Below are 20,178 nucleotides of genomic sequence, written 5' to 3'. Positions count from 1 at the left end.
AGGGGGCAGTAATGAGCCCATTACAGCTTGGTGCATCACAGTGAAGCGAAGAAAATGCCACAGTAGAAAACATACTTACTTTTTTTTTAAGGTTTTACTAGAGAAAAGACTTCAACGGTGAAGACTCACTGGTTGGTTTGGCAAATTTACATCTGGTGAACCACCACACCTATGACAAAGAGCAGCACTCAGCTGCTTCCCTGACCTTTTCTAATGGGGCTGCTCATCCACTGTGTGGGAGCAGGTCCAAACAGGGCTTACCCTGAGCTATACCCGCACTCATTTTGACTCCACATTTGCCTTTGTTTTTATTCTTTATTTTTGCTGATAACAAAAGTCTAGCAAATCATGTGTCAACATCTATCTCCTTATACCATCTCTTACATCTACTTGTATTTTTGGCTAGTTTAGCTGTAGTTCACCACACTAAAGTCTGTTAAACCAACTACAGTTTCAACTAATAACAAAAAAATACATCTCACATCACACCCACACAATATATATATACACACATACACACAATACTGTGTAAAAGGTGTAGGAACTTAAGGTATTTAGATTCTTTTCCATCATGCGAAACCATTAGGGATCTGATCTGTCTCAAATGTCGATGAACACAGTTCGTGGAACAAGGAGTCCTGCAACAGATGGTCTGGGCCCCAGAAAGCCCTGATCTCAACATCATGGAGTCAGTCTGGGATTACATGAAGGGACAGAGGACACTGAGACAGCCTAAATCTACAAGAACTGTGGCAAGTTCTCCAAGATGCAACGAACAACCTACCTGCCAAGTACCTTGAAAAACTGTGCAACTGTGTACTTGGAGAACTAGTGCTGATATAAGGTAAAGGGTGGTTACACCAACCGATTTTGTATGAAGTTAACTGATTAATAAAAAGTATTTATGGCATTATTATTAAAAGTATCATGACTTTCATTTTAGTGCCTTAAACTTTTGTAAATTCTCTGCTGCTGTTTCAATTCGTCATCCAAACAACATCTGGTCTGGGCAACTAAAACGTGAACAAGTCAACTCCCTTGATTGAGGTTAGGGAATGACTGTAGTCTTGGTGAAGAAGCCAACCATGACTTGAAGGAGGAGACAGGATGTGAACTGTGGTCTCTGGTGTCACTATCATGCACTTAATACTGTATGTCTGAATCCCGCAACATCCTTGTTACTACTTCCTGCACTGGAACACAACACTGCCTGGTAATGTAATTGTCTGTTGCAAATAGCGCTTTTGTTTCCTTCAAAATGTATCAGCCATTACAAGTTAGATGCATATGAACATAATTTGTAGGAGATTTGTAGGAGTTAGACTAAAGCCCTCCACAGTTTTTAAGCAAGAGGATTGAGACATTTTCAGGCATCTTGGTGCAATCTAAGAATGAATAACCTAACCTAATGCACTGGACCTCAGAGGTAAAAGCTCTTAAATTGAAATAAATCAATCCAAACACAAATGTGCTGTTTGGAATTTTTAGTACCAAATTTCAACGCCGGCAGAGCACTGCTGCACACCCTCATCCCCAGCGAATGAATAAATGAATGAATGGTGGCTTCTGATGGAAGGAGTGATGGATGAGGAAAATTGAGAATAAAGAGCAATGATGAAGGGAAGATAAACAAGCTGTGACACAGACAAAGTTCACTGAGGAATTGTGTGTGAATCAGTAAATTGGGAGATAGACAAGGAGGGAGGGAGGGGGGAGAGAGAGAGAGAGAGAGAGAGAGAGAGAGAGAGAGAGAGAGAAATCTAAATATGTCACATCCAGGTGCAAAACCAATTCCAACTTAACAGACTTTCTTTGAAAAGGTCTACTGTCAGCAATGCTAAACCCATCCATTTCTGCTGTACACTCCTGCTACAACCAAGCAAAGGAAACACACACACACACACACACTGAGAACACACAACACTGTGAGCAACTGGGTTCTTAGGTGCGAGGAAAGTGCACTCTGCTGTGCATTTTACAGTATTGAGGCTGGCCTCGGCCATGTTTTGCTGAGCTTCATCAATCTCCAAGAGCTGTTACCAACAAGCAGAAAGAAGTTTATAAGGAAAAGAGGGGAAGAAAGAGAGGTGAAAGCAGCAACATTAGATGGGAAGGAGAGCGGAAATAGGAGAAAGAGGAGGGAAGGAAGGAGAGGAAAGAGGAGGGTGGAGATGATGTGAAAGATGTGGGGACAAGACAAACAGGATGAAGCATGTATGAAAAAGATGCTGAAAAAAATAGGAACGAAGCAACAAAAAGAAAGAAAGGATATGAAAATTAAGGAGACCACATAGGGAGAAAAAAACAAGACACTTAAGGGAGGAGGGAGGAGAAGAGCAATGGATGCTGGGGTGAATAAAAGACAGGAAAAGAGGGATGAGGGAAACGGAGGAGAGGAGGCAGTCAAAAATGAGAAATATACCAGGATGGAAAAAGCAGCTTTAAGGGAGAGAAGGAGAAAACTAGAAGGACAGAGAGAGAGAGACAGAGAGGAGAGAAGAGAGACACGAAGGTGGGAGGAAAATAAGCAGCTTATTAAAGGGGCTGGGCTGGAGACGCGGAAAAAGCAGCAGCAGCTTTTTCTTTGCTATCCTCCTGAGAAATCTGTGGATAATATGTTGCAGAGGAAAAACATTTTGCTTACTGCCCCTTAAAAACAGGCTTAACTGGGGAAAACCAAAAGGCACGGCAGAGAGAGATAAAACACCGCTGCTGACGGCAGCCAGTTCAGCTGAGGCGCCGAACAGAACTGGGTTGGCGTCTTTATCACCTTATTTAACACAACATGTGACATTTGGTGGAAGCTTTGATTCACACAGACTTAAAATATCATCTAGTGTTTTCAGTGTTAGAGCTGTAGTAGGAATGAAACCACAGCATTTGCTTAATCTATTGAGCTAAACCAGGCATAGACCCTCCACCATGCTGTGGTAAATATGTATATTAGTAACATGTTAAAGCAACATCATTTTACACCCAACACAAGACAATGAAGAAAAATCAGTACACTACAAAATATTGCCAAAAAGACTTTGAAAAAAGCATCAAAATCAAGTCAACACAAAACACTATCAGACTTCAATGATACACGGGATAAAACCTCAGATATATAAGATAAAAGTAGTTGATATGTTATCTGTCTTTAAATACATCTCAGTTTAGGAGTCAATAAGACACAAACTCATCACAGATTAATTCTGCTTCTGTGCACCTGATGAGGACGTTTGACATATGTTCAGCCAAAAGATTGTGAAAAGAGGGTGATGACCACGCAATCAAATGAAAACCGACAGTCTGCAGCCATGCTAGCAGCTATGTAAGGCTATGCTTAGGTGGTGGCTAGGCTTTAACATAAATGCTAATATCAGGATGCTAATGTGTTTATAGGAAGCAACATTAATATGCTGATATTGAGAAGGTAATGTTTACAATGTTCATCAATCTTAGGCCATTATATATCATTTTTATTTCAGTTACACTTAGATGCATATACGCATCTCCAATGGCCACATCCACCGTGGTTTATCCAGGCTACATGCAAATATCTCTCATCTACAAAATTTCATTCATTGATTGACCTGATCAGGGATCAGATGAATGCTGGGGCCATTTTTTCCTGTTGCTTCAATAAGACTGGCAGAAAAACAGACTTTTTTTCTGCCAGTCCTTTATTTTGGTGTATAATGAACAGAATATTGTTGCTTTGCCACAAATAGGTATTTTATCACCTTCTGCCTCACATGTGCCTGGCTCACGGTGTGGCTCTGAACTGGGGAAAGCTAGCCGTGTGGCTTCAAAGATAGTGGCACACGCAGGCAAGGTTTCTTATCACCAGGTTATCACGAAGTTATACTCTCCTCAAGCCGGAGGAAGAGACGAGAGAGCGACGGAAGAAGGAGAAGGCGGGAGAGAGAGTGGAGGAGAAAAAAGGGAAGGAGGAAAAAATGTCAAACTGTCTGGCCTTTTCTTGACAATCCCATCACAATGTCTGTCTGAGAAATTAATCTTCTGTCATCTTTAGATTGGAATCTCACACTTATCTGTCTCCACCCACACCTCTGTCCCCCTCATCATTCCCTCTCTCGCACAGATTCCTTTTCTTTTCCCTTTTCTACTTGTATTTCCCTTTTCTTCTTCTTTTCACTGTACTTCCTGTCCCGTTATTTACAGTATCTCTGTCTCTTTTTTTATCCTCCTCCTATTCTGAGGTCAGGATGCTCTTTCTCTCTCTGTGTTGAAGCCATTATTCCCTGCCTGGCCACGTATCTTCTATTTGTATCCCTCCATCGGTCTGTCTAGTCCACAGCTCAACACACACACACGCACACGCACGCACGCATGCACGCACGCACGCACACACACGTGCACACACACACACGCGCACACGCACACACGCACACACACACACACACACACACACAGGCAGACAGCTCAATAGGGCCCTCACACACACACAGCTATCAAGTTTTCCATTCCTCTGTAAACTGTCATATTGTTATCAGCAGGATTGAGATGGTTTTTTTGGTCTCTTCCCTCATGGCTTTGGACGTGACACTGTGTGGAACTGCACATTTTATCTACCAAAAAGGATGACATTTTCGATCTCACACCCCAACCCTTTATAACAGGAATTGTTGCTGATATCTGAGCATCTATAACGCAATTTGAATTTTTTTTATCTAGCTGGTGATAAAGAAAACCACGAATGTATGATGGGACTGCACTGGAGTCCATGTTTTCCCGTCTGAAGACAATTCTAATGGAAGATTATTGTTCGTATTATTGAGCCCAGACAAGCTCTCATAACTTTATTTTCCTAAAAACAAAAATAATATGTATGCACTGATTTCAAGAATTATTGTTTTAAATTGTTTTCATAATACTGACTATAACAAGTGAGAGTATTATCACCCCTTTGGTAAGCTGTTTAATTTGTTTCAGTGAAAAACTGCTTTCATATTAAATAAGCTTAAGGTGATGGGCCTTTTATCCAGTGATACACTAAGATGCAGGTCAGCTCATGAAAATAAATAAAGGTTATAGTGATGAAAGCTCTGGCCATCTCAATCTGTTTTGCCAGCGCAACTAGGACTGCAACTAATTATTTCATTACCAATTAATCTGTGGTTTATTCTCCCAGTTAAATTTATTCATTATTTTCTATAAAATACGCTAAAAGAAAAGAAAAAAAAGAAAAAGAAAGTGCTCATTGTAATTTCCCACAGCCAAAGGAGATCTTATCTGACCAGCAGTTGAAAGCTTAAAAGTATTAAGTTTACGATCTTACACAACAAAGAAAAGCATCAAATCCTCAGAGCCGAGAAGCTGGAGCCAACAAACATTTGCCATTTTTGACTGAAACGATGAACCAATCATCAGAACAGCTGCAAATAAATTTTCTGTTGATCGAGTCATCGATTAATTGTTGCAGCTCTAAATGTGACATTATCCAGCTATACAAAGTGCTGGCCAATAAGATATGGGCAGATACACACATTCCAAAGATTACACTGCAACATGAAAAACCTAATTCTGATTTTATGTTGGTTTATGTTCTAATCAACACAAGTTCTTATCCCATTAACATAGAGTATAGCAAAATAAGATTAGGTAAGAATTCTGACACACGTTGTGCTGGAATGTAACTGAGTAAAATGTTTTCTGCTTCTGAGCTTGGTATATCGTTTGAGGAGAAGATACTTTTGAAACTGCAAGTGTGAACTCCCACAAGAGGAAAGCTGTATGTGAGAAAACAATAGATAAATATATGTTGTCAGCTCACGAAAAAAATATGATTGAAAGTTATGAAAAATCAGCGGGAGATTACTTATAAAACTCTATAAAGAGAAAATATAAAAAAATAGGCAGCAGTGACCTGCGGGAAATAGTGAGGTTAAGTTGTATAAAAAAATAACAGGTTGCTGCACTGCTGCGCTTTTGTCTTGCGTTGTGGTGCTGAACTGGTCATGACTCCATTAAAATACATTTGTAATGTGTCAATGTGTGTTTAATTTAGTCTGTCTCTCTTCCTCTGTCTGTCTCTTTCCCACCCTGTCCCGACCTGGCATCGGTCGCTCTCCCTCTGTTGGTCTGATAAAAAACAGTGCTGTGGATTTTGCAGCTGCTTTTCCCAGATGTTAAATTTCAGACACAATTATCTCTGCTGCAGTGGTCCATCAGCAGTGATAAATCAGCTGCAGGGGAACAGAAATGCCTTAATATACAAACTGCAGATAACGGAACATACAGTTTTCAGTGGGGCTCTGTCATGTTGTTGTTGAGTAAAAACAACATGACAACCCTGTTTAGGGCTTAAAAAATGGCCATAGATCTTTGGTAAATATTGCCTGTGGTCTCTAGAGGCACTCTGACAGAACACAAAACTAGCTCACATTTTTTACTATTTATTGTTTCTGTTCTTATATGTATAATCACTAGAGACTTTTTATCAAAAAGACTGGTCTGGTTTTACTTGGTAGTTAGGATAGATTGTTTAACGATGCATGTTACTGCACAGCAACAACAACAACTGAACTGGACCCAAACCCAAACTGCACATTAATATGAAACGTTTATTAAGATTAAAAGCTGTTGTGTCAGCTGCTGACACTGTTTTATGGATGAATTCATGCAAGTAGAATTTAAACTTAATGTTGGATGACTTTTTAGAAGAAATGGATAGATACTGATGATGAATTACAGTCATTATGTTAAGAAAACATGTCATTATTCATACTAGCATCAATAAAGCGGCACTGATTTTACATGCCTGGTCTGCGTTCTGGCCTGAGGAGGTGCGATTCATACTAAAATCTCAAAAACATACTGCAGAACATCACTGCTCCTAATGATGTCTTGGTCAGACACAGGTCCTTGATGGCATGTCATTTGTGGTAAATAAAGCAAAGCTAAAAACATCAGTGTTTCATCTGAATCTATCCATCCATCCAACAAGCTGCTTAATCCGAAGCCAGTGTATAAAGACACAGCGCAGACAGGAGGGCAGAGGGGACAGAGGGAGGGAGAGATGGAAGGAAAAGGTGAGATGCTTACATGCTTCTCTCCTTCGATCCTCTTGTCAGCCTGCTGAACAGCCTCCAGGTACTTAAAATGCAGCTCCATCAGTCGGTCAACCTGGAGAGGGGATGAAACAATAATAGACAGAGAGAAAGTGAGACATGCAGCATGCCAGACAGTAACGTGAAAATGAGAGAAATATGGGGGGAAAGAAAGATCCAAGAAGAGTAGCAAGACATGAGATAAATACATAACACCCAAAATAATTTGATATAATAGCGATTTAACAAAACATTTGCATCATTTACTCCCTATATGCCATTATGTTTGTGGAGCAATATTTCAGCCCATTTACTTCACATTAATCATTGATGATTCTTTTTAACTCTTTGCTGCAGACCTAACAGACCGGCTTCATGAAGTGGAAAACAAAGAGCAGAAAGTAAATGATTTCTAAGATTCTTATTTATGGCAACATTAACATTCCCATAAAATGAACAAATAACTGCAGGAAGTGGATGACGGAAATGAGATTCTTGGACCGTTTGGTAGAGAGAAAGCCATTCATGTTTGATTTGTTCGACAGGCAGTTGAAAAGTCACGCGTCCTATTAAAACAGCCTCGAGCGACCCACTGAGTATGAGACATTTTTATATATGTGAGGGGAGTTGTGTAAAAAAAAAATACAGCTTGATATTTTAATCACTTTCTCAGGTTCAGTAAATTCTGGCAGGAATTTGTACACACATGTATACACAATAGTGCCGTCACTAACTCCACTTAAGGTAAAAAATAATATTGACAAAACCACTCAGTCAGTTTATGATAAGCACACATCTAATTCTGCAATCTGTTCTGGCCGAGCGTCTTCTGATGTGTCTTTAGAAGCCTGTTTACACAAGGTAACCGGCCTTGTTAACAACGAGAGTGAGGACTCAACAACAACCACAATGGCTAATTAGCACACAAAGCAACAGCAAGTAACAGCGTCTGACAGTTCAGGCTTTCTTGCAACATTCTCATTTTCTTTATCATCCGTTATATCATTACAGTCAAAGCATCAACGGCTGCATACAAAACTAAGGAGACAATGCCATGCAAGTGATTAGGCCCTGATCAAATAAACTTATTGGTAATTAAGCAATTAATTTCTTTTTCTCTCTATTTGGCATCTTGGCTTGAAAAAAAAGAAAACGACTGAAAACATTTCATAGCAAGACAACCAGCAAGACAGTTTCTGGTTACTTTTCTTTCAATCAGTATGTTAATAAATTAATCCACTAATTGTTGGCACTTAGTTCCAAACCTTATTCTTTTAATTACACTACAACATTATATTTTCCTGACAAAATAAGTAACAATCTGAACTTTAACAAAGTTACAACTTAACAAAGCTGAAGTTCAGACAGAAAAACTCTAAAGGTACAGTTAGAGTCGAGTTAGAGTTAAAGGCTTTTTAAAACAACTCTATAACTGTCAACACATTTTAAATCAAATGCTGATAAATCCTGATTGGTGCATGGAAACATGTGGCATCACGTTTTTTTTCCCACTTCAAACCAGCTAAAGAGCGCACAGGCAGAAACGCAAAAAGACAAATCTCTTATGTGAAATAACAAAAACTGTTCTAACTTTGGTTGAAAATTCATCTTTTCAGATACGCATTTAGAATTAGTAGGGACCTCAGATTCAAATAACTGCAGATACTCTGTAACAGAAGCATTTGGATGCCAGACACACAAGCGCCTCAGCTCAGGTATCCTAATGAAGCCATCTGCTGGCAATCAAAAACACGAGTTACAAAGAAAAAGTGTAGAAAGAAAAAGGAGGACAGAAGAGGAAAGCAAGAAGATGAAGAAAACTGACCTTCTCACAGTCGTTCTCTGTGAACTTGTTGAGGAGTCTGCTTCTCTGTTGGGACTTGAGATTTCTCAGCATGGAGGCGATGATGGAGCAGACGTGCTCTAAATAGAGAAAAGTGAGAAGTAACGCTAAAGCATCCTCAATTATATCACCAAGACAGCATCTCAAACACCACAGAATAAATTATACATCTGCCTGCCTCCACTAATGCTCTTAGCCAAACACATACAGTATGTAAGCCTGCTACATGAGAGCGCTCAATGAGCTCAGTGTGTTTTAGAGTAAACTGGCTTTGTAAACCAACAGGTGCATGTGCTTTAACTAACATATGAGCTACCGTTATGCTCCTCAGTTAAAACAAACGGTCTCAAGCTGATCACCGCAAAGCTCATTCACACCCACACCCTCAGCCCTCCGAAAGAACAAATCGATTAGCACTTGATAATTTGCAATTACAGCACGCAGCCAGCTAAGCATGGATACACTTACAGAGAGTGCACAGAACAAGAGGAGGAGAAAATGTTAATGAAATTTAGAAATCAATTTTAATTTTAGGACATGCTGGAACATGTGTAATGGTTTTGGCTGGGGCTGAATTACATTTCTCAGGGTGATAGAAATTTGTCTGTGGCAGCTCTGGGGCCGTTTAGCAGCGGGGAGGTCTAAAAACATGTTAATTGACTAAATAAGCTACAAAAACTAGTTAGTCCCATTGAGTGCCCTTGTCAACCAATGCTATCATCATGTAAGATGTGGCATCTCATTCAAAGACCTTCTTACTCACAGGCAGCACCTGTAGGAGACAAGCGTAGAATAATATTTCTCTATGATATTGAATGAATAAAACACTGTACACACAGGGGGAGCAGAATATGACATTGTAAAATCTCTGGATATAAAGAGTGGAGAAAAAAAATGTAATTGGACTTTATCAACAAGAGGTCAATATTCTCTCTCAACGAGGCTTTGCAGTTGCTAAGCAACAAGAGTACAGGAATCAATCCCATTTCTGCTTTTTAAAAGGGGTCGTGTTTGCTGTCAGCTCCCTTTGTGCAATCCCCTACGACCCGCAGCATCCTTACCCACAAGACCTGAACGCAGAAAAAAACTAAGGGCTGTAACACCCGTGCCCATGTCAATTCTTTCCGAATATGCAGCTATCCATCAACATTAGCAATATGGCAACATCCACTCGGTCTGGACTGAAATATCTCAACAAACATCTTATTGATTGCCATGAAATTTCATGGGTTTCTTTTTGTCTAGCTACACCAACAGGCTGACATTTCTGGCTTTGGGTTAAATGTCTCAACAAAAAGTGGATGGCTGGCCATGTAATTTGATGCAAACATTCAAATCCCCCTCAGTTTGAATTGTAATAATGTTTGTGATCTCTCAACTTTTTGTGTTGTGCTATTATTAGGTCAACTTTTTTTTTTTTTAACTTTAGTTTATGACCAGATATCTGCAAAACTAACAACATTACCATCAACCTCAGCTGTGCTTTGTGGTGAGAACAAATTAGCAAATATCAAATTGCCAAATCATAACAGAAGTTATCTCAGGGCTCTTTTCATACAGAGCAGGTATACACTGTACTCTTTGCAAAAGTTCTCTTACTTTTATTTAGACAGCCGTATTTCCTGTACACAATGACAAGGAGGCTAAGTGCCATTTCCGAAAGGACACTACTTTATCAACTTGATCCGAGAGGTAATTGATGTCACCACCTCCACGCCTTGCTGAGGAGGCTATTGATCGCTGGCTGTGGAATGTTCCCTCCAAAGAGTTTAAAGCTAAACAGCAAACCCTCTGTTGAAATTTGTGAAGGGGTGGAGGCGCCTACATTGTGGGTACAAGATGGAGGGCAAGGCTGAGTAAAACAGCTTCCTCGTTTGTCCTTAAAAAGTTGCCCAATCAATAGTTCATTTACATGCTTTGCTTTAACATCAAGTCTTAAAACAAGGGCCAAATAAGAAAACTAGAGACCATCTTACAATGAGATTACACCAGCCACAATGCCTGTCAACATGCTGACATACCGACCCATGAATATTCAGAAGTCATGGGTCGGACCACACTCATCTTTGAACTTGGCCTTCAATTTGATCTGAATCACACCTGCAAAGTTTGTTGACTGCATGTTGTACAGTTGTGGTGCTACTGCAGTGACGAAATCTGACAGACATATAAACACCTGCCAAAGTACTCAAAACTGCCTCAGCAGGTGTCTCCAGGACCACATTATACCACGATCACACACTAACACATGGTGAAAACAAGACCAGCCACACTGTCGCCCTTGGTAACACATAAATAGCCATGACAAAACAGTAATAAACAAAAGCATAATAAAGATTTTACTTTAAAAATGGGAACAAGCAAGACAGATTTCCGGCAGTGTTAAATTTTTAAACAACCATGTGGTATTATTGTGTATATTATATGTGTATATTATTAACTCTGGTTATTCATATTATGGTTCATAGTGCTCATGACAGCACAGAACCTCCTGGTGCTCCTGTCACTGTTGGACATGATAAGCACCTTAACACAGGCTTCCCTCGGAGCCGGTGTATTAATGATTCAAACAACTACAACGTCTCAGTTAACTGTGGCATTTGTATAGACCTCCGTTGAGTTTCTTCTTAAAATAAAAATACAAAGCTCAGAACTTACTGCACAAACCCACAGCATCACAAACGCTGTATCTTTACCCAGCAATGAAAGACTTGTCAGAGTTAATACCTCCAAAAGCTAAAGCACGGAACCTCCCCATCACCTTAGATTATTTTGCAGCAGTAAACTGAGAACAAGTACAGTAAACAAAGGAGCTCTTCTTTTTCTGTCTGTGTATGCATATCCTCGATTTTAGCATTTCAGAAGCGCAGTGTGCTGTCCACATACAGGTTTGCTGCTCAGACATTGTAGCAGTTTAACGCCCTATATTTAATCAATTTGCACCATTTAACACAGCAAACCTCGCCCCAAGTACCTGGGTCACAGAACGTATTGCCTGTAGGGCATTTCAATATGATTTTCCATGGGGGACAGAGAACTGAATGAGGAGCTCTGGAACTAAATCTGCATTTCGAGCACTGGAACCAGGGACTAAATCTAGTTTCTGTACAATAGTTACAGGTGGCAAAAAAAGTCTGTACAATGGGGGTAGAGCTCTCTGATAGATTCAGGAACTACAGGAGCTGGATGAAGTTTCAGTGCTGAGTGTTGTTGACTAGTGAAACAGATGCTGCAGCAACCACAACTCATGTCCCGATCCATATGACTAGTTTTGGCATTGCAAGGGGTCAATGTGGATTGTTAACATTAAAAACAAAGTAAGGGTTTTTCTGTCGGCTTCCTGACTAGTTAAAAAAACAGAGAGTGCGTGCCAGCAAGCTGTGAGAATGAGTGAACATCGAGAGAGAGTAAGCTAGTGAATGAATTTGCTTTAAATGCTGCCATCACTTTTAAATCCTTCATCCGTCTAATTTGAGTGATGCTCACGAACCTTTTCATGATTAGTTCTACCGAGTCGTTTTGGCAGGCAGAAACAACAGCCCAGGGACTAAAACAGCAACTTGATGCTTGTGTTCAAAATGTAAGGAAACTTTCTGAGTCCTCGATTCCTGGATGAGTTCCTGTGGAGAAAAGGGACCACAGGGAACTTCTCCAAATTCACTTAATCTGCTATACAAAGTATTATATTTAATAGGCTGTGCTGTCCTGTTGATGTCACAAACAGGAAAGTGTTGGATTCTCAGGAGCACCATAAGCAGAACCTCGAACGAAAGTACTGATATTGTTGTAATACATTATAAAGTATAGTTTACAAAATGAAGCACCACTTATCCTGTGCATAGTATACAAGCCCAGTCTACATTCAGTAGTATGGATCCTTTTATCTTTTTTCTAAGGGATGTGGAAACTGTTCCCTCTGTCATCATAGATGACATATTCCTTTAGGCCTTTATACAAAAAAGACATTATACCTTTTATCTAAATTTATCATGAAATATGCAGCATATTCAAATTTCGTTCCATGTGATCTGAAGTTGATGTGAAAAGGTTTGAGTTATTTACTTTTCTCCTACTACTGAGTGGTACATTTCCTTTAAATGTTGACTGCGTCCTCGACAGAATATTAAGTGTTTCGAAACCTTTCATATACGCCTAAATATACCGCAGCATATTTCATTAAAGTATGAGTTTACAGAGATGGAACATGATCAATCCCCTCCAGAGGAAAGACCAAACGTGAAGAAGATGTTAATTAGATGCGTCTTTACACAGGGATCTAACAGCAAATCTCTCCCTCTGAAATACACTAATAATAGGATTACACAGCATGACTCTGACAAAACAGATTACAATCAAACTTGTATCATGTAAAATGTTACTAATCTCAATCTGAGCCAAAGGTGCTCAGTGCTGGGAGGGGAGATGATTAAATGAGAGTTCTATTTGATTCTCTGCTTTTGACTGAAATATGTGATGAAAGTTTCATCATTAAATCCAGATAACCAAGTTTCTCTATTACAGGCACTTATCTAGTCTCATATATTCTGCTATGCAGTCATGCTTGCTAAATCTCCTTTTGTTAATATCAGAGGAGAGATACTGGTGATAAAGTAATGGGCTGATAAAATTCCATGTTTTATCTTTGTTATGAAACTGCCATAATTTGGGGGATAAAATGTTTTAATAAAAGCATCCTATTTCTATCAAACAGCCTTTTCCATCTTTTCCCCCCTCACTGCGCATATCTAACTACCACGTGCAAGTACTAAAAGTCCTCAAATGGCTCAAAATGCTGCAGCTAGAATTTTAACTAAATCCAGCTAATCTGACCACATTACACCAACCTCAGGGGGAACCACTGGGGGAAGCGAATGAAGGGAATCCATGTCAGACCAAACTTTAAAGTGCTTCTGATGACATACAAAATCAGAAATGGGTTTGCAACTTCATACCTGTCTGATCTCCACAAAGCTTATTTTCCATCCAGTGCTCTTCTCCCTCAGAACACAAGGCTCCTGTCTGTCCCCAGAGTTACAAAGAAGTCAGAAGGCTGCAGGGCCTTTTACCCATCATGCCCTCATCCTCTGGAACAAACTCACTGTTGAAATCAGACGGTCTGACTCAACTGAGGCCTTTCAATACAAACTTAAAACTCAACTTTATACCTCAACCTTCACTTAATGTCTTATTCTGTGATTACTTCAGTCCTGGTACCTGCTACCATCCTCCCATCGGCAGGTCGGTGTCAGTCTCAGTGAATCCATTAAACCTAGTGCGTACAGTACAGTCCATGTTGTCCTGGCAACGAGAGATTACTGTAAACTTCCTGAAAACCACTACATCTCTCTAACCCTCTGTTTGTTTATTCCCTCAAGCGCATGAGCTCTCTCTCTCTCTCTCTCTCTCTCTCTCTCTCTCTCTCTCTCTCTCTCTCTCTGTGTGTGTGTGTGTGTGTGTGTTTCCTTCTCCTAGACACATGAATGATGCGCTTGGTTTTGCCTCTTGTGTGTTTGTGTCTGTCCATGTTCCAGGTCTTCCTGGCGGTCATGTGGCTCGGGTCCAGGAAGTTGCTTCATGTCTTCCCAGATCTTATTCTTCATTAATGTTTATAGTCTACAAAGTTGTCATCCCGGTTGTCCATGCTGACTTGAACTGCAGTGTTTGTGTGGCTTTCAAAACATATCAGCTACAAAGGCTCCTGTTCCCTCCCTCAGCCTCTCCCTGGTGTACTCACTCGCTACCAAACAAACACCCATGTGCACGCGAGCACACAAAGAAACACTTTTCCGAGTTGGAGCCGGAGCCATGACTATTGTGCCTCGCCATGTAAATGAGTTGTTTACTTCTGTTCCTGCTTGCACTCGCTCGCATCATTAGCCACCTAAATATAACAACCGGCTGCCACCAATTTCCATCATACAATCTCATTTCACTGGTAATGACAGAGTACATACACCAATAAACTGAGACCCTAAAAACAAGGTGAATGGCAGCGTCGTGACAAGAATATTCATCAGCAGAGAAATGTAATTTGTTGTTTGGATTTTGTTTTTCCTTTTGTTTCAGATTTTTTTTTTCCTATCCACTTACAATGCCACTATTAATTATGTCGTTCCGTATGCTAATACGGCCGGCCTGGCAATCCCTGGTCATTTGGACTGTTTCAATTTCAGAAAGGATTTTATGGGGATCAATCTTTTCAGCGAGGTTTATGATAGAGAGAGCCACGGAATGAATGTCTGAGAGGGAGAGCACTAAGGATAGGAGGACAGAGAGGTCCCTACCTCCTAATTACTTTTGTTTGAAGCAGCTGATAGTTAATTAATCTACTGTGTTATTGTGTTATTCTGGAGAACCACTTGATTCACTGCATTTTCAATTAGTAGTATTACTGAGAAGGAGGGTTCACTCAATACACTTTATATTATGACAGGCATCTCATTATGCCTATAGCTGTTAGACAAATCAGTGGAGACGTGATGCATCTATACAGGCTGAAACGAACGACAGCATGCATGTGAATATTACGCTTTTAAAACTGTTATTGTTATTATCGTTGTTGTATGGTTGGTTATGGACCAATACGCTGGCTGATTTGTGGGTTGCACTCTCTCACAACACCAACCTTACTGCACTGACATAGTCAAGCTGAATGTGATTTCACTTACCATCAAAGCTCAGGTAAACTGGTTGAATTGATTACAGTTAGTCTTTTTTTTTTCATAGGTATATTTGCATGTGTGTTTATAGAGGTGTGTGTGCGGGCATTTTGGTGTTTTTATAAATATATATGTATTTGTATGTGTTACCTACTCCTCTCACAAATTAGGGAAGCCCATGTACCTAAATTACTAGCTGCAATCAGCACAATAACGTAGCACAATAGTGTCTTGTTCAGTACATTTTGTTTTAGTTTAATTTTAATTAACTTATTTCAATACTTTGCTGCTTTGTATTTTGTGCTTTTGTTCTGCATTAATATTTCCTTCTTATTACAACTCTGTAAGTTTATATACTTTTTCAATACCTTGAACACTGGAAGCACATAAAGTATACTGACATAAAAAAAAGTAAAGGTTCAATTAATCAACATTAGTATTTCAATGATGGTTTTAATGTTAGCTTCTTTTTTTTTAGGGTGAATCTTATTTAGACTAAAAACACTGGGGTTGCAACAAACTTACAATCCTTGATTTCTTAAACTATTATCAGATGAACTATATATATCTGAAGAACATACTATATGTACAATATTTGATATAATTTTTTTTATTATAAAAAGATATAATAAATATGTTAACTGTTACGACAGGTTATCTTCCCTACTCTTCCTGCTGCTGCTTGAGGAGGTCAAAAGTTAATTCATCCAGTCCCTGGGTGAGACGAGACGCAGTGGAAGACAATTTGTTCTCCTCTGCAGGGCCGGGAGGCCCCACTGGATGTATCAAACTTAATTAATACAGACAGAGAGAGAGGACGGGTTTCACATTTTGGACACAGGTAATCAAACAAAGAGCAGAGAGATGGACAAGGTTTCTAACTCTTTGTCTTTCAGTCTCCTCTCTATTTTATTCTCTCACCCTGTATCACATGGACATTCTCTCTCACTCTCTCTCTGTCTTGTTTGCACTTCCTATCTCTAACTCAGAGACAAGAGAGGTTTGAGAGCACAGGCAGGAAAATCAATCAAGATTGGATTGATAGAGTAAACTGACAGGCCAAAGAGGCAGCAAACCGTGATACATGAGCAGATTAGGATTGAGTGTGTCTGAAGGAAACGGGTGTGACTGCACAGCGAGAAAAACTAGAAGCAGGAGAAGAAAAAAATGTCCCCAAATGTGATCAGTATAATAATATGTTGTAATTAGTACAGTCAGCAATGTATTTATTTTTTACCTGACAAATAAAAATTAGGTCCTGAACATTCGGTCCTGAACATGACCTGTTTTTCACAGGATTTCACTGTTCTCTTTGAAAGAAAATTAAAATGTGAAAGTAATTTTCCAGGATATTTTAACTATTTCCAATACTTGAACTATTCCACAATCAGACAGGTGGCAACTATGGAATGGACCCGATTTCTGCATCACTTTTTTCACTGTATCCGTGAAATCCATTGATCTCAAATGTGCCACGATCACCACCCCAGTGCTTTGGTTTCCACTGGTTTGTTTCCTTTATCGATTTGTTGTAACATTTCATTTTCTGCTGATGGTATTGAATTAAAAAACTGTGCAACAATGCATCTCATCACAGCTTTCACTGCTCAGCCCGATGAGTCACAATACTATTACAAGTCAAATCTTGCTTGTAGGTGATGGCAACCTATTTGAAGAAATCTGGTGCTGTTGCATTGTTCTGTTTGGTAACTGACCTTCATGCTCCTTCTCGGATGTGCCAGTTTTCTTCATCTTCTTGGGGGTTTTCATAAAAAGTGGAAAGATGGTTCGCAGGCCCAGGATGTCCACAAACTTATGGCAGTTATCGGCTCCCTCTGGTCCAATCATCCCATGGTCCAGGACCTTCAGAGCACTGGTTCGAGACATTTTCTTTTCTCTGCAGCAAAGAGAGGAAACAGTGCTGAAACCAATCCCCTAAAACTACAGACCCTGCTACATTTGTCTTATTTATACTTATTTTAATTGTTAGGTGAAATTTGTCCAAAAATGGTGAAGGACAGATAGTCTTATATGGCAATTTATTGGTGCTAATGATCAAATCTTAAAAATATGCTCAAACTTAAACATATGTTTAAGTTTGAGCACATAAGACAGTTTGGTGACTCCCAATTGGAACAGTCTTACAAAAAAAAAGCGAGTGAGGTTTAGGATAAGGATATGAAAATGTTCTTGCATGAGGTCCAATGAGATTTGTTACCCACCTCACTAGAAATTAGATGAAATTCTGCAAATCACACACATCTCCACTCACTAAGTATAGTTAACATATATTAGTTTGAGTTGATACTGTCAGACCCTCAGAGTCCAGGACACTGAACATGGGAACTCTAAATGAATCCAATAAATATGAAAAATACATTTACCAATTTTTCTAATGCAGCCAAAGGCAAAGAAAATTCCCCAAATCTTCTCTCACCCACAGCTCACAGTTTAGCTTTGACAAAATCCATGTGTAGCTTTAACTAAACCACAGTGAACAGTATTCAGCATGAGCCACACTATATTTTTACACCAAACAGTAAGAAAATAAATATGCAAGTTAAAGTAAGATAAAACAAACAATTACTCTGATAATCGGCAAACACAATAAACCTGAAAATGTGTTCTGTCAAACAAATAAATTGCAACTTAGATATTCATCTGTTTTTCATCATCCAAGCATTGCCATGACAAGAGGCAACAACTGCTTCCTGCCGACCCCCCCAACCCCACTCCACACCTCCTCTTAACAAATGTAGCCGTCTGTCATAGTGTCACTTCCTCCGTTCCCGCCAATGACAGATGACAGTGTTTATCTCAGAGGAGGGACACATATTTCAGGCAGTTGAGTCTGGTTCTCCAGACAGACACATTATATATGATTGACGGCGGAGAGGCCAGGGGGGAGCTGTAGTCAGAGTACTTTCTGAAGGCAAACTAGGCACTTCAGTTGGTAGACAGCTGACTTAACTCAACATCCTGGTGTCATGAACTATGCTGTCGTCACCCCAAAATGGATCGTGGGTCGGTGTTAGTGGGTGCTACAATGACAACAGCAGGTTTTTGATTAGACGGCTTCAGTCAAAGATGGGCCCTGGATGAAGAGCTCATAAACCTGTGTACACCCAAAACACTCTCCAAAACACGTCAGGGATGTGGTCAGAAAACAACAACATCCTCTTAAAAGGTGTACATTAAAAAAATGTTCATGATCAATAAATTGACAATCGTAATTGACAGTTAGGTTCTCTGTAAAGACTTTAACAACTTTCCCAAAGTCGTATCTTGGTCAGCTCTCCCCCCTCCTATTCTGTCTTTTTCTTTCTCTGTTTCACTGACGGATGATTTAACACAAAAGGGTTTTTGCATTCCAATAATGAGATATTGATCCAGGTCCTAAATCTACGTGTCCAGTGATGTGATTATCAGCGCAGAGGTGCAGAAGCTGTGGAGGTTTCATAAATGCCCGTAATGTGTCTTTATGAGTCTTTAAGGTCACATATCTGCCTTGCTGCGCTCCACCAACTGTTGATTGATTGGACTGGCAGTCTCACCAGGCAACAGAGCAGACAGACGTGCTGTTCTGTTCAGTGCTACACCCTGTTATGCTGAGTGTTTACATTTTCACAGTACAGAGAGTACTGGAAAAGAAAGAAAGACTCTGAACTGAGCTGTGAGAGCTGGATTGCATATCAAGAAGATGTTCTGTGCAGACCTCAACACCGTGTATTTTCCTTTTAAAGGATATTTTTTACAGCACTGAAGCACTTAGTGCCCATTTGTTGTGAATTCCACCTTACTGTCAAACTCCAGTACTTTATAAGAGGTGTATATTCCTGAGAACATATTTCATACACATTGCATTTGTGTTTCTGAGGATTATGTTACTGATTATTCCTACTTAATAGCCAGCAGCATCACTAATTTCAGTTTATTCATGCTTGATCAATGTTTAGGTAACAAACACTGTGTGTGCACTGAAGTGACACAGCAGTCTAATTTAAAATGAACTGTAATGTTTCAAATTTATCTGAAGTAGCTCAAGCTACATTAACACTATATGTACATAGTTTTGTAATTTTGTTTAAATTTTAAAGCTGCTTGCGACACAAAAGATGCAGTTTGGCATCTGACTTCTAACTTTCAGAAGTCAGAGCTTCCCTCAAGCTCACAAACACACTTTCCAAAACAAATGTATGAAGGAAGTTCTCTCTCACAGTTCGCCGCTCCCTCATTATTTTTAGATGAAGGGGATTCTTATTCTGTGCCATGAATTTGTTGTTTTTCACTTTGACAAGAATAAAATTATAACTTTTCAAATATTAGCATATATATATAGTAATATACATATAAATAGTCTGCAATTGTTTTTCCATATTTTAACCTCTTATTAATGTTTACTCAGCCAAAGTTGCCTGTGTTAGCCTGCTGAGCAGCAATACATTAACTTTAATAAAGGCCTGGGATAACTTATCCACCAAGGGTAGTGATTTAACAAAGACGGTTGTTGCTTTCACAGTCTATAGACACTTAAGACACTTGTCAGTTCCCCTTAGGAGCAACACAGAAAACTCCTGAATCCCTCCTGTGTGTCGGGATCATGCTGAGAATTATGACT

General features: G+C 39.6%; 1 protein-coding gene across 1 annotated transcript in view; it reads right to left on the bottom strand.

The window, feature by feature from the left end:
* Positions 1–20,178, bottom strand: part of ctnnbl1 (catenin, beta like 1) — a 50,032-nt gene that overhangs the window by 14,641 nt on the left and 15,213 nt on the right. Inside the window, exons 11-13 of the mRNA XM_041066820.1 lie at positions 17,276–17,457; positions 8,884–8,981; positions 7,054–7,134 (exon numbers count right to left, since the gene is read on the bottom strand). Of these exons, the coding sequence (XP_040922754.1) occupies positions 7,054–7,134; positions 8,884–8,981; positions 17,276–17,457 (361 nt within the window). The remainder of the gene's footprint in view (positions 1–7,053; positions 7,135–8,883; positions 8,982–17,275; positions 17,458–20,178) is intronic.

The sequence above is a fragment of the Toxotes jaculatrix genome, chromosome 2 (genome assembly GCF_017976425.1).
Source record: "Toxotes jaculatrix isolate fToxJac2 chromosome 2, fToxJac2.pri, whole genome shotgun sequence".
NCBI classification, from domain to species: domain Eukaryota; kingdom Metazoa; phylum Chordata; class Actinopteri; family Toxotidae; genus Toxotes; species Toxotes jaculatrix.
The sequence above is the reverse complement of the archived record's forward strand: the minus strand, read 5'-3'. Positions and strand labels throughout refer to the sequence as shown.